We start from the raw sequence: 13,285 nt of genomic DNA, 5'->3' as shown, positions 1-13,285 counted from the left end.
CCCCCCGACTTCAACAAACTCCTCAAGTCTGAGGTACGGTAGCCCCTAAGGGTCACACACTCACAGACCATGTGTCTATGCGCACACTCAAATGTCAACAGGAAAAATAAGAAATGTTTAATGTCTTGACATGTGAAAACTGTCCTGTGTATTTCGGTATGTCTTTGTGAGTGTGTGTGTATTTCGGTATGTCTTTGTGAGTTTGTGTGTATTTCGGTATGTCTTTGTGAGTGTGTGTGTATTTCAGTATGTCTTTGTGAGTGTGTGTGTATTTCGGTATGTCTTTGTGAGTGTGTGTGTATTTCGGTATGTCTTTGTGAGTGTGTGTGTATTTCGGTATGTCTTTGTGAGTGTGTGTGTATTTCGGTATGTCTTTGTGAGTGTGTGTGTATTTCGGTATGTCTTTGTGAGTGTGTGTGTATTTCGGTATGTCTTTGTGAGTGTGTGTGTATTTCGGTATGTCTTTGTGAGTGTGTGTGTATTTCGGTATGTCTTTGTGAGTGTGTGTGTATTTCGGTATGTCTTTGTGAGTGTGTGTGTATTTCGGTATGTCTTTGTGAGTGTGTGTGTATTTCGGTATGTCTTTGTGAGTGTGTGTATTTCGGTATGTCTTTGTGAGTGTGTGTGTATTTCGGTATGTCTTTGTGAGTGTGTGTGTATTTCGGTATGTCTTTGTGAGTGTGTGTGTATTTCAGTATGTCTTTGTGAGTGTGTGTGTATTTCGGTATGTCTTTGTGAGTGTGTGTGTATTTCAGTATGTCTTTGTGAGTGTGTGTGTATTTCGGTATGTCTTTGTGAGTGTGTGTGTATTTCAGTATGTCTTTGTGAGTGTGTGTGTATTTCGGTATGTCTTTGTGAGTGTGTGTGTATTTCGGTATGTCTTTGTGAGTGTGTGTGTATTTCAGTATGTCTTTGTGAGTGTGTGTGTATTTCAGTATGTCTTTGTGAGTGTGTGTGTATTTCCGTATGTCTTTGTGAGTGTGTGTGTATTTCCGTATGTCTTTGTGAGTGTGTGTGTATTTCGGTATGTCTTTGTGAGTGTGTGTGTATTTCGGTATGTCTTTGTGAGTGTGTGTGTATTTCAGTATGTCTTTGTGAGTGTGTGTGTATTTCGGTATGTCTTTGTGAGTGTGTGTGTATTTCAGTATGTCTTTGTGAGTGTGTGTGTATTTCGGTATGTCTTTGTGAGTGTGTGTGTATTTCAGTATGTCTTTGTGAGTGTGTGTGTATTTCGGTATGTCTTTGTGAGTGTGTGTGTATTTCCGTATGTCTTTGTGAGTGTGTGTGTATTTCGGTATGTCTTTGTGAGTGTGTGTGTATTTCGGTATGTCTTTGTGAGTGTGTGTGTATTTCGGTATGTCTTTGTGAGTGTGTGTGTATTTCGGTATGTCTTTGTGAGTGTGTGTGTGTTTTTGTCTGACTACTCTCCCAGGTGTGGCTGGACGCTGCCACTCAGATCTTCTTCTCCTATGGACTGGGTCTGGGTTCGCTCATCGCCTTGGGAAGTTACAACTCCTTCAACAACGATGTGTACAGGTAAGAAACCCCCACAGCCTCTCCTTTATGCCTTATGCCCCTGTTAGTGACCCACTGGTTTCAAACCTGGGTCTCCTGTCATGTGTGCATCAAGACTGTTAGCCCTCTGAGCTAAAGCCTGTGCATTTTCTCAGGGAGCTAACGCACATCTTCAGGTAAGGCTCATCAAACGACTTCTGTTACATGTTAAAAACCTAGATGATGGAACCCAGTGGCGGCTGGTGAAAAATATTCTCGGTGGGGCTGTGCCATACTTTTTTTTTCCTGTAACCATCGCAATATATTTTAACACAAACTGCAGGACAGCAGTGCTCAGTGAAACATTCAGTAATTATTTAATGCCAATATTAAAAAGTTGAGGCATTCTTACACAAAAACATATTACACAAACCCAAGCCTTTCATTTGCATTTAAAGTGAACTTTTCACCATTGGTAGTAAACAGGCAACGCAACAGGCATGCTGTCAGAACAGAGTGGAAAGTGGACAATAACATGAAATTATTATAAAGTTTATAGGAAATCTTACACTGTATAAAAGGATGTATAATATAGAAATGGATATCAAGTGGATGAACTCAAACCTCTGACTGGAAGAATAGCATACAGTATTTTATGATCATACTAAATGTGACTAATTGTTAATGTGCTCCAGAACTGCAACAATTAATTGATACAAAACAACATATATACAGTAATATTAGCAAAGACACTATTAAGACTTTCTAGAGTACCATATATAACTGGATTTTTTATGCTAAGGTCAACTATATACAAAGAAACATGCGGCCAGAGCTGCTCTGTGTGTGTGTGTCTGTCATCTTATTTGTACAGGAATTTTGCCCGTCTGTCCTTCTGAGTGGCAAACTTCTCAATGACCCTTTGATTAAAGTCAGGAATGTCCCTGACAAGTTTCTTCTCCATGGAGAGCATGGCCAGAGCGTTCAGGCGATCCTGTGTCATGCTGTTTCTCAGGAAGGTCTTGATCCTTTTCAGTGTAGAGAAGCACCTTTCTGACTCAGCAGTTGTCATGGGTGTGGTGATGAGGATCTTGAGGAGGCTGGCAGTCTCTGTGAAAGTCCTCTGAAGGTTGTTCTCCATGAAGAACTGGTACAGGGGCACTGCACCACTACAAGCCTTGAACTCACTGTTCTCATAGATGAGGGACAGTTCGGTTTTGAGCTTGGCCTTGTTCAACATGGGGTACGCCTCCACGGTTGTTTCAAGCGCTGTATCGGGGAACTTCACACTGTGTTGTGGGAACAACTCTCCGTGCAACAGTGTTGCGCTGATGAGGTGCTGGGTGAAGGAGAACCTCTCTTTGGCATGACTCAGGATGGTATCACATACCTGTAAAAGATACATCATCAGCTTTAATTTGCAATTAAGCTATTTTGATGCAAGTGATCCTGACTGACACATGCCTATGTCCAACTCAAGTATATGATTACCAAGGTGCTGATTGTTCAGGGTTTTGGCTACATACTACCAGGCCTGAAAAAAGTTCTAGGGGGAAACACTGAAAATTACATCACAACTTACCTCTATAGCCAACCTCTGTTGTTCTCCTGGTCCCAGCATCCTCCGTCGCTTGATGGGCTGTTGCTGCTCGTCAGATGCGCTGTCCCCACACAAAGAGGGAATTGAGGCCCTGGGTCCAAAAAATAAAGTTTAATTTGATAACTTGCAATCAGACTTCTTAACTCACTGTAATTCCCCCTCAACACACAACCAGTGACTTTTATATATATATATATATATATATATATATATATATATATATATATATATATATATAGACAGACAGACAGACAGACAGATAGTGTGTATATACACACAAACTATGTCTAGTAACTGCTTTTAACCTGTGATGTACATAATTAACTGATGTTATTACGTTTTAAAGCCTTTTTCTATTACATTTGTGAGAGGGATGCAACATAATTTTGTTCTGCTGTGCACTTAGCAATAAAGTTAATCTTCAATAACAACTAGGCCTCTTCTAGAAATTGACCTGGTGGACACCTGAATAATTATTACAAACTGTGTAGTACTTTCCTGCATTATTATCAACGTCTGATTGTGTCTTCTCTTTCCTTTTAAAATACTAAAACAAATATAATTGTGACGGCTCTATGATAATCACTCACTTTGATGACCAGACACATTTAGGCTTTTAAACTGTTGTAAGTGAACTATTCATCTTTCTAACAACATCTTTATCAGCCAATGGTAAATATAGTTATTTACCTGATTGTTAGCATGCTGTCTGTGAACCTCTGGACAAGTGCTTTAATGAAGACAGGGTCGATGTTCCTCTTCTGCAGCTGGCTGAAAAGCATGTCCACATTTGGCATGATCTTGTGGAACAGTGCCAGGAAAAAACAGAAAGCCTCGTCTTCGAGCATCCTCACAAAGCCCCCCGCCTCTCTGACAGTCGGGGCATCAATGTTCCCAGAGTCTCTGATGGTCTGGAAACACGTTAGGAGGTCATCCCTGTACTCGTACACAGTGTTTACAGCGCGACTGTGGAAGTTCCACCGTGTTGTAGAGGCTCTGGGGAGTCTATGCGCAACCACTTCGTCAAGCACGGTGGTTCGCTTGGGAGACCTGGAGAAGAAAGCAGAAAATCCTGCAAGGTCGGAAAAGAAAGTGCTGATCCTGGGGATGCGTGAAGTAGCCTGCTGCATGATGAGGTTCAGCTGATGTGCATAGCAGTGGACGTAGTGCGCATTTTCGTACACATCCACTATTTTACGCTGCACTCCGCCGGTGGCTCCCCTCATCACACTTGCTCCGTCGTAAGCCTGGGCAATAAGTTTGGCCTTTTGTCCATGTGAGAGTATGGTGCTGAGCCTCTCCAGCAGCGCTGTAGCGATGGTGTCGGCGGTTGCGTTCTCGATCAAAATGAACTCGAAAAAACGCTCTTGGACGTTACTTTTAGCATCGATGTAGCGTATCACAAGCACCAACTGGCAGTGGGTGGAAACGTCAGTCGTCTCGTCAGCTTGAATGGCGATAAAATCAGCACTCTTTACTTCCTCCAGGATGTAATCCTTAAGCACTGACAGCATACAGTCCAACAGCTCGTTCTGTATCGTCTTTGAAGTGCCCTTAAAAACGGTAGCTGTCTTCAGGTGCTCCTCCAGCACACTGTCGAGGGAGGCAACAAAATCCACTAAGCCCCGGAAAATGCCGGGGTTGTCCGAGGAGTCAGTCTCCTCGTGCCCACGCAAGGCCAACTCAAAAGCCCCACAGAACTTCACACAATCGATAATTTTGGATAGAATGTGCCTGTTTTTATCCACCTCCTCATTGTGTTTCCTCACCACAATCCTGTGGCCGTCATCCAGCTGCGTAGCAATGTTCACCCTTCCTAATACAGCTAGCTTTACAGAGTTGTCCATGTGTGCCCTGGTGTTCTCATGTTTCTTTACCTTCTCTGACAGGTGCTTCATATCCCTCACTCCGGTACCTGTCCATGCTGAATCTGACCCCGTCGTTTTAAAAAGCAAGCACGGAAAGCAAAATAAAGCATTAGCATCAGTGCACCCAGCTAGCCAAGCCTTCCTGGTGTACCAGCTACGGGAGAAGCCGCGCATATACTGCTTCCCTTTCTCGCTAGCCTGCTGTCTGATTGAGAGGTCAGGTTGATCTGGGCCCAGCTCTTTCACCCGAACTTTCTCTGACAAAGTTCTCCTCTCAAACGGATCTTGGAGGAGAGATTTCACCGAGTTAGGGTTGGGTCTTGGAGGAGTAACGTTTGCGCTCGCCATTGTCGTCTAGTAAAAATGGCGCCACTGGAGCCCGGTCCTTATTTTATCAGGGGCGAGCTTGGGGCGATAAAATAATCGCCCTCCTTGGATTCGATTTAAGATCGCTGATTGGCTACATTTTATGTCATACATTCATATCTTAAATTAGCAATTGGCTTAACTGCTACGTAGACCCGCCTCCTCGGGGCACTTTCTGTATCGCCCAGAGCTGACGAGGCGTTTGACAGGCAGAGGAAAGGTTGCGAATATGATTTTCTATCATATCTTACACATATTACTGTGTGCATTCCATATTTCAAACACACACATATTGACATACTGATGTTTTTATTATTATTATTATTATTTTTATTTATTTTTTATTTTATTTTTTTAAATAATTTTATTTAAGGGGGCGGGGCCCTAGCGCCCTCTATCGGCCAGCCGCCACTGATGGAACCATTCTATTTGCTTTGATTCTATACTTCTGAGTTCCACTCCATCGTTCCTCTCCCTTTCATTTGTTCTATCCTTTTCTTGTTATTGTCTTCCGTGGTGTTCCATTATGGTGTCCTGTCTCCTTACCAATACCAAACATGGGTTGTGTTTTTCTCTCCTGTCAGGGACTCCCTCATCGTGTGCTGTATAAACTCCTTCACTAGCATGTTTGCGGGCTTCGTCATCTTCTCCATTGTGGGCTTCATGTCGTACATCACCAAGAAGCCTGTCCAGGAGCTAGCTGCCTCAGGTACAGTACAGTTAACTCACCCTACTGCAGCATTCACTGTTATTCACATCAGAGTCAGCTGTTCCTGATTAACACTATAGAGTCAAACCGAGCTGTACTACCCTGGTCTAATTACTCATCCAACATAGTTGCTGGAACAGTGCTGGAAAGGACAATGTCAAAATAAAATATAATAAAATATAAAGGATGTTCAGACTCTACAGCAGGGGTGTCAAACTCATTCCACAGAGGGCCGAGTGTCTGCGGGTTTTTGGTATTTCCTTTCAATTAAGACCTAGACAACCAGGTGAGGGGAGGTCTTCACAAATTAGTGACCTTAATTCATCAATCAAGGGAGGAGCAAAAGCCCGCAGACACTCGGCTCTCCGTGGAATGAGTTTGACACCTTCCTATAGTGTCAATCTAGCACTGGGTATCTTCTTCTTGATACAGTAAAAGTAATTAATTGATTAATGCCACTGATTGGCCACAGACTCCAATCACCTTTTGCCTGAGGGTCTGAATAAGTCCCTGATTAGAGGGGAAGAATGAAAATCAGCAGCACTTCTTCTGACATATGAGAAAAGGGATCATAGTGCTCCTAATCAACTCATCAATTAAAAAAGGAAGCCAAGTATAGTATTGGTTTCTTAGATGCATGTAAGATACAATAAAGGACTGAAGTTATATCACTTTGTCAGGAACATCAAAATATAAGCTTTTATTCAACAGAAGAGATTTCATATGGTACAATAATTATCATGGTGTGCAGTACTGTGTCCATTTGAGTGTGAGTATGCACTGTGGGCTGAGGCTCACTGATGTACTGTTATGTGTAACTCTAGGCCCAGACTTAGCTCACTGTGTTTGGGGTGGTGTGTAACTCTAGACCCAGACTTAGCTCACTGTGTTTGGGGTGGTGTCTAACTCTAGGCCCAGGCTTGGCGTTCTTGGCTTATCCCCAGGCCGTGACTCAGCTGCCCATGTCCTCCCTGTGGGCCATCCTGTTCTTCTCCATGCTGATGATGCTGGGGCTGGACAGCCAGGTGAGGATCCCACCTAGAGTCACGTGACTCCCAGATAACTACCAAGGGAAGAGAGGTGTTAGTGGTGGGAACCAGACAGACAACAGACAAGCCAACATTGCAATTCCTTACAGTAGAACAAAGAGAATAACAGAACGGCTGGTGGACATGTGACAAGTGGCTTGTTGCTACCGAGTAGATGTTGCATAGAATTCCCACAGTTATTTCAATTTTCAACGGAATGCACAAAAAGTGAGTGTCCAGGTGACCCTGCAGAAGCTAGCTCGCCTGTTAGAGGTCTCTGGTGCAAGACCTGAGTGAACCAACGTGTGTGTGTGTGTGTTAACCTGTGTGCTCTGCCTGTAGTTCTGTACTGTGGAGGGCTTCATCACAGCTCTGATGGATGAGTTCCCCATGGTGCTGAGGAAGAGGAAGAAGGTCTTCATCCTTGGCGTCTGTCTAATGTCCTTCCTCATCGGCTTCTCCAACATCACACAGGTAACACAGTGTGTGTGTGTGTGTGTGTGAATGTGTGTGTGGATTGTGTGTGTGGATGTACTGTTTGGTTAGCGTTTGTGTGAGAGAATGTGTTTATGCGTCTTTGTGTGTATATTTGTGTGTGTATGAGGGCGTGCCCGTGTGTGTGTGTGTTTAGCCTTTTAACAAGCCTCTACGGCTGCGATGCTTCCCCAGGGTGGTCTGTACGTCTTCAAGCTGTTTGATTACTACTCTGCCAGCGGGATGTGCCTCCTCTTCCTTGTCTTCTTCGAAACCGTCTCCATTTCCTGGTTCTATGGTAGGACACTGTCAGCTTCTATACCATTAGGAGAATATAGGATCTATATTCTGCACTTTTCTTATTTTCTACATACATACATCCCATTTAAACACTATCCATTTGTACTGCTACAGTTAATAATAACAATACATTTTATTTTAAGTGCTTTTCACGACCCCCAAAGTCTCTTTACAAGAAGATCAGCAGGATAGAAAGTAATAAAATCACATATTAAAATAAGTAAGTATAAAAGTACACTAAACATAATGACAGACTGACTAGGGAGAACACTAAACATGATGACAGACTGACCAGGGAGAACACTAAACATAATGACAGACTGACTAGGGAGAACACTAAACATGATGACAGACTGACCAGGGAGAACACTAAACATGATGACAGACTGACCAGGGAGAACACTAACCATGATGACAGACTGACCAGGGAGAACACTAAACATGATGACAGACTGACCAGGGAGAACACTAACCATGATGACAGACTGACCAGGGAGAACACTAAACATGATGACAGACTGACCATGGAGAACACTAAACATGATGACAGACTGACCAGGGAGAACACTAAACATGATGACAGACTGACCAGGGAGAACACTAAACATGATGACAGACTGTCCATGGAGAACACTAAACATAAGAACAGACTGACCAGGGAGAACACTAAACATGATGACAGACTAACCATAGAGAACACTAAACATGATGACAGACTAACCATGGAGAACACTAAACATGATGACAGACTGACCATGGAGAACACTAAACATGATGACAGACTGACCAGGGAGAACACTAAACATGATGACAGATTAACCATGGAGAACACTAAACATGATGACAGACTGACCAGGGAGAACACTAAACATGATGACAGACTGACCAGGGAGAACACTAAACATGATGACAGACTGACCATGGAGAACACTAAACATGATGACAGACTGACCAGGGAGAACACTAAACATGATGACAGACTGACCAGGGAGAACACTAAACATGATGACAGACTGTCCATGGAGAACACTAAACATAAGAACAGACTGACCAGGGAGAACACTAAACATGATGACAGACTAACCATGGAGAACACTAAACATGATGACAGACTGACCAGGGAGAACACTAAACATGATGACAGACTGACCAGGGAGAACACTAAACATAAGAACAGACTAACCATGGAGAACACTAAACATGATGACAGACTGACCAGGGAGAACACTAAACATGATGACAGACTGACCAGGGAGAACACTAAACATGATGACAGACTAAACATGGAGAACACTAAACATGATGATGGAAAGACCATGGAGAACACTAAACATAAGAACAGACTGACCAGGGAGAACACTAAACATGATGACAGACTGACCAGGGAGAACACTAAACATGATGACAGACTAACCATGGAGAACACTAAACATGATGACAGACTGACCAGGGAGAACACTAAACATGATGGCAGACTGACCAGGGAGAACACTAAACATGATGACAGACTGACCAGGGAGAACACTAAACATGATGACAGACTAACCATGGAGAACACTAAACATGATGACAGACTGTCCATGGAGAACACTAAACATGATGACAGACTGACCAGGGAGAACACTAAACATGATGACAGACTGACCAGGGAGTACACTAAACATGATGACAGACTAACCAGGGAGAACACTAAACATGATGACAGACTGACCATGGAGAACACTAAACATGATGACAGACTGACCAGGGAGAACACTAAACATGATGACAGACTGACCAGGGAGAACACTAAACATGATGACAGACTAACCATGGAGAACACTAAACATGATGACAGACTAACCATGGAGAACACTAAACATGATGACAGACTGACCAGGGAGAACACTAAACATGATGACAGACTGACCAGGGAGAACACTAAACATGATGACAGACTGACCAGGGAGAACACTAAACATGATGACAGACTGACCAGGGAGAACACTAAACATGATGACAGACTGACCAGGGAGAACACTAAACATGATGACAGACTAACCAGGAAAGTGAACTAGACGGAGGATAAAAGCTAAGACAACAGAGAATCTGGGTAAGCCTGTGTGAAGAGGTGTGTCTTTAGTTTGGACTAGAATATGTTTGTGAGGTTCTGACATGGAGAGGGAGGGAGTTCCAGAGTTGGAGAGCTGCACTGCTAAAAGCCGGGTCTCCCATGGAGCGGAGCCTGGCGTGAGAGATGGTGATGAGGCCAGTGTCAGAGGAGCCAGGTGGGAGTGTAAGGGTGCAGGAGGTCAGTAAGGTATGTGGGCGCCAGTCCATTGAGTGCCTTTATAGGTGAGCATGAGCAATTTAAAGATGATCCTGTATTGAACTAGGAGCCAGTGGAGTTTGATGAGGGTGGGGGTGATGTGGTCCCCAAGGTCTGGTGTGTGTGAGGACTCAGTTGAAGTTTGAATATGTTGAAACTGGGTCAATCCACAGGGTTAGTGGAAAATAATAAAGGAAAATGTCTTTATCAAATATATTTTCCTTAATTATTTTCCACTAAACCTGTGGATTGACCCAGTTTCTTGATGAGGGAGTTGGGGCCCATGAGCATGATCTCAGTTTTGTTGTAATTTAGTTAAAAAAAGTTATTGCTCATCCAAGTTTTCACTTCACGGAGACAATCAACAACAGCTGGCATTATAAAGTCAATGCAGGTTAACTACCGAGCTAACTCGAAATCACATCAACAGTCCCACTTGGGATATAGCCTACAGATAACTTTTGGGCTGTCTTGACATATAACCTTTAAACCGTCACCTTGTGTAGTTTGTTCAATGCACTCTCCCTCTCTCTCTCTCTCTCTCTCTCTCTCTCTCTCTCTCTCTCTCTCTCTCTCTCTCTCTCTCTCTCTCTCTCTCTCTCTCTCTCTCTCTCTCTCTCTCTCTCTCTCTCTCTCTCTCTCTCTCTCTCTCTCTCTCTCTCTCTCTCTCTCTCTTAGGAGCTGATAAGTTCTATGGGGACATTGAAGAGATGATCGGCTATCGGCCCTGTGGCTGGTGGAAGCTCTGCTGGAAGTTCTTCACTCCGGCAATCTGCCTGGTAACTGCCATTTCCATTCAGGCTTCTCATTGGTTGTCAATGTGTTTAAATCCCCAGGGAAATCAAACACTGGTTGCGTCCCAAATGGCATCCGATTTCCTATATAGTGCATTATGTATTTATTTTTTTCCGCTTCCAGGAATTGTGAATAGATCCTTGCGACATGGGGCTGTGCATTATCATGCTGAAACATGAAGTGATGACGGCTGATGAATTGCATGACAATGGGCCTCAGGATATCGGTATCTCTGTGCATTCAAATTGCCATAGACAAAATGCAATTTTGTTCGTTGCCCGTAGCTTATGCCTGCCCATACCATAACCACACCGCCACCATGGGGCACTCTGTTCACAACGTTGACATCAGCAAACCGCTCGCCCACACGACGCCATACACGTGGTCTGCGGTTGTGAGGCCGTTTGGACAAATTCTCTAAAACGACATTGGTAAAGAAATTACCATTCAATTATCTGTCAACAGCTCTGATGGACATTCCTGTAGCCAGCATGCCAATTGCAGGCTCCCTTAAAACTTGAGACATCTGTGGCATTGTGTTGTGTGACAAAACTGCACAATTTAGAGTGGCCATTTATTGTCCTATCTGGCCGGCTTGTCTTATCTGGCCAGCCGTTGTACTTGTCCTATCTGGTTGACTTGTCCTATCAGACTGACTTGGCCATCCTGGCCAGCCGGCCAGATCGGCTTGTCCTATCTCGTCGGCCGGGGTTGGGAGATCTGGTATACATCTGCGATGTAGTTGGCCTGGAGCGTCACCTATTTTAATGTGAGGTAAATGTTTCTGTGTGTGCAGGGAGTGTTTACCTTCAGTGCCATTGAGATGACCCCCCTGACCTTGGGGAAGTACGTGTACCCGGCATGGGGGCAGGGGATTGGCTGGGTCATGTCTCTGTCATCCATGGTTCTGGTGCCGGGCTATGTCATCTACATGTTCTGCACCTCCAAGGGCAGTATCAAACAGGTACACAGTCAACCAGCAGATCCCACATTGCTCCATATCCTTCCCCTTTGGCCCTAACCCCTCAATAATAGCATGTCTGTAGGGTCTGGATAGGTAGATGCTTGCACCATATTGCTTCCACTATACAGATCTACAAATATTGAGGGTTGGGGCTAAGGGGAAGGGGTAGAGAGAGATTGGGGACTGGCTAGACATCTCTACCTCTCTCAGTTGCTCTCTCCTTCCGTTTTCTTAATTTTTTCTATCTCCCTCTATGACTCTCTCTCTCTGTCCCCCCTCTCTCTCTCTCCCCTCACTCACTCAATCTCAGTCTCTGATCACTGACTAAGTAGACTGACTGATCTACAAATCACCTTGTATCCTTAATAACGTTTCATTATGATTTGTAGATCAGTCAGTCTGCTTAGTCAGTGATCAGCTACTGAGTAGAATTGATGCTCTCAAACACGACTTTCATCTCTGTATACACCTCTTCTCTCTCCGTTTTTCTCCTCAACCCACCTCTTTCACACATGAGAAGAATAAATAAATTGCCTTAGCTATGAAACGTCATTTATCAAACAACAGCCCCATTATAATGGAAAAGATCACCTTTATGCTGTAGTCAAAAGCAGACCTGCGTTCAAATGGCATTTGTGCATGATTGAGATTGCCTGGCACAATAAACCAATAGAATAGTCCCAAAAGATGGGCAAACACTACCCAACTGGAATTCCAGGTGGGCTCAAACAAACCCTCAACATATTTTAAAGATTTCAAAGGCTATTTGAATCCAGGTCTGGTTGAAAGTATTATGAGAAATCACCTTTAAACTGTAGTTGAAAGTATCCCTCATTGCTGGTTCCCTGTCTGTCCTGAACAGCGTTGGCACAAGATGACCACCAGCGCACCTTGGGAACATGCTGCCGTCACACACCAGAATTCACACACAGGAAGTGTGGGCGAAGCCGCCGTCTAACTGGGAATAGGATACAGTTGACCCCTGGGCACTGATCTAAGGTCAGTTTAGTGTCTCCCTACTAATGGTTAAGATTAGGATTTTTGGGAGTGTAAACTGATCCTAGATCTGTGCCTACCGGCAACTTCCACCCAGAATTCCTGAATGCGCCAGACACCTAGTCAACACAGGGGGTGTATTCACTAGGAACCAAACTAACCAAACGGAACCCAACAGAAGCAAACAGACCGAAACGGGGAGTGACCTACCTGAATTTGTCCAATAGAAACTAATGTTTCCGTTAGGAGTAAACGATTTCTGTTGCGAAACATTTCGCAACTATTTGCTACGGTCTTGCTCTAATGAATACACCCCAGTATTCAGACAGAGAAAGGCATCATGGGAGATGCCCTGGCCAAAATGCGTCCATTCCATATGTATC

The 13,285-nt window shown here is 43.9% G+C and overlaps 1 protein-coding gene across 1 annotated transcript in view; it reads left to right on the top strand.

Annotated features, from left to right (window-relative positions):
* Window positions 1-12,864, top strand: part of LOC311129301 (sodium- and chloride-dependent GABA transporter 1-like) — a gene marked incomplete at both ends in the record, with an annotated part of 108,872 nt that extends 96,008 nt beyond the window's left edge. The window contains 9 exons of the mRNA XM_084161582.1: window positions 3-33; window positions 1,433-1,536; window positions 5,913-6,037; window positions 6,950-7,062; window positions 7,408-7,539; window positions 7,735-7,837; window positions 10,826-10,926; window positions 11,739-11,906; window positions 12,769-12,864. Of these exons, the coding sequence (XP_084017708.1) occupies window positions 3-33; window positions 1,433-1,536; window positions 5,913-6,037; window positions 6,950-7,062; window positions 7,408-7,539; window positions 7,735-7,837; window positions 10,826-10,926; window positions 11,739-11,906; window positions 12,769-12,864 (973 nt within the window). The remainder of the gene's footprint in view (window positions 1-2; window positions 34-1,432; window positions 1,537-5,912; window positions 6,038-6,949; window positions 7,063-7,407; window positions 7,540-7,734; window positions 7,838-10,825; window positions 10,927-11,738; window positions 11,907-12,768) is intronic.
* Between the last annotated feature and the right edge of the window lie 421 nt (window positions 12,865-13,285).

This window comes from Coregonus lavaretus, assembly GCF_964263955.1.
Source record: "Coregonus lavaretus genome assembly, chromosome: 5".
NCBI classification, from domain to species: Eukaryota; Metazoa; Chordata; class Actinopteri; order Salmoniformes; family Salmonidae; genus Coregonus; species Coregonus lavaretus.
This window is presented reverse-complemented; position numbering and strand designations above follow the sequence as displayed.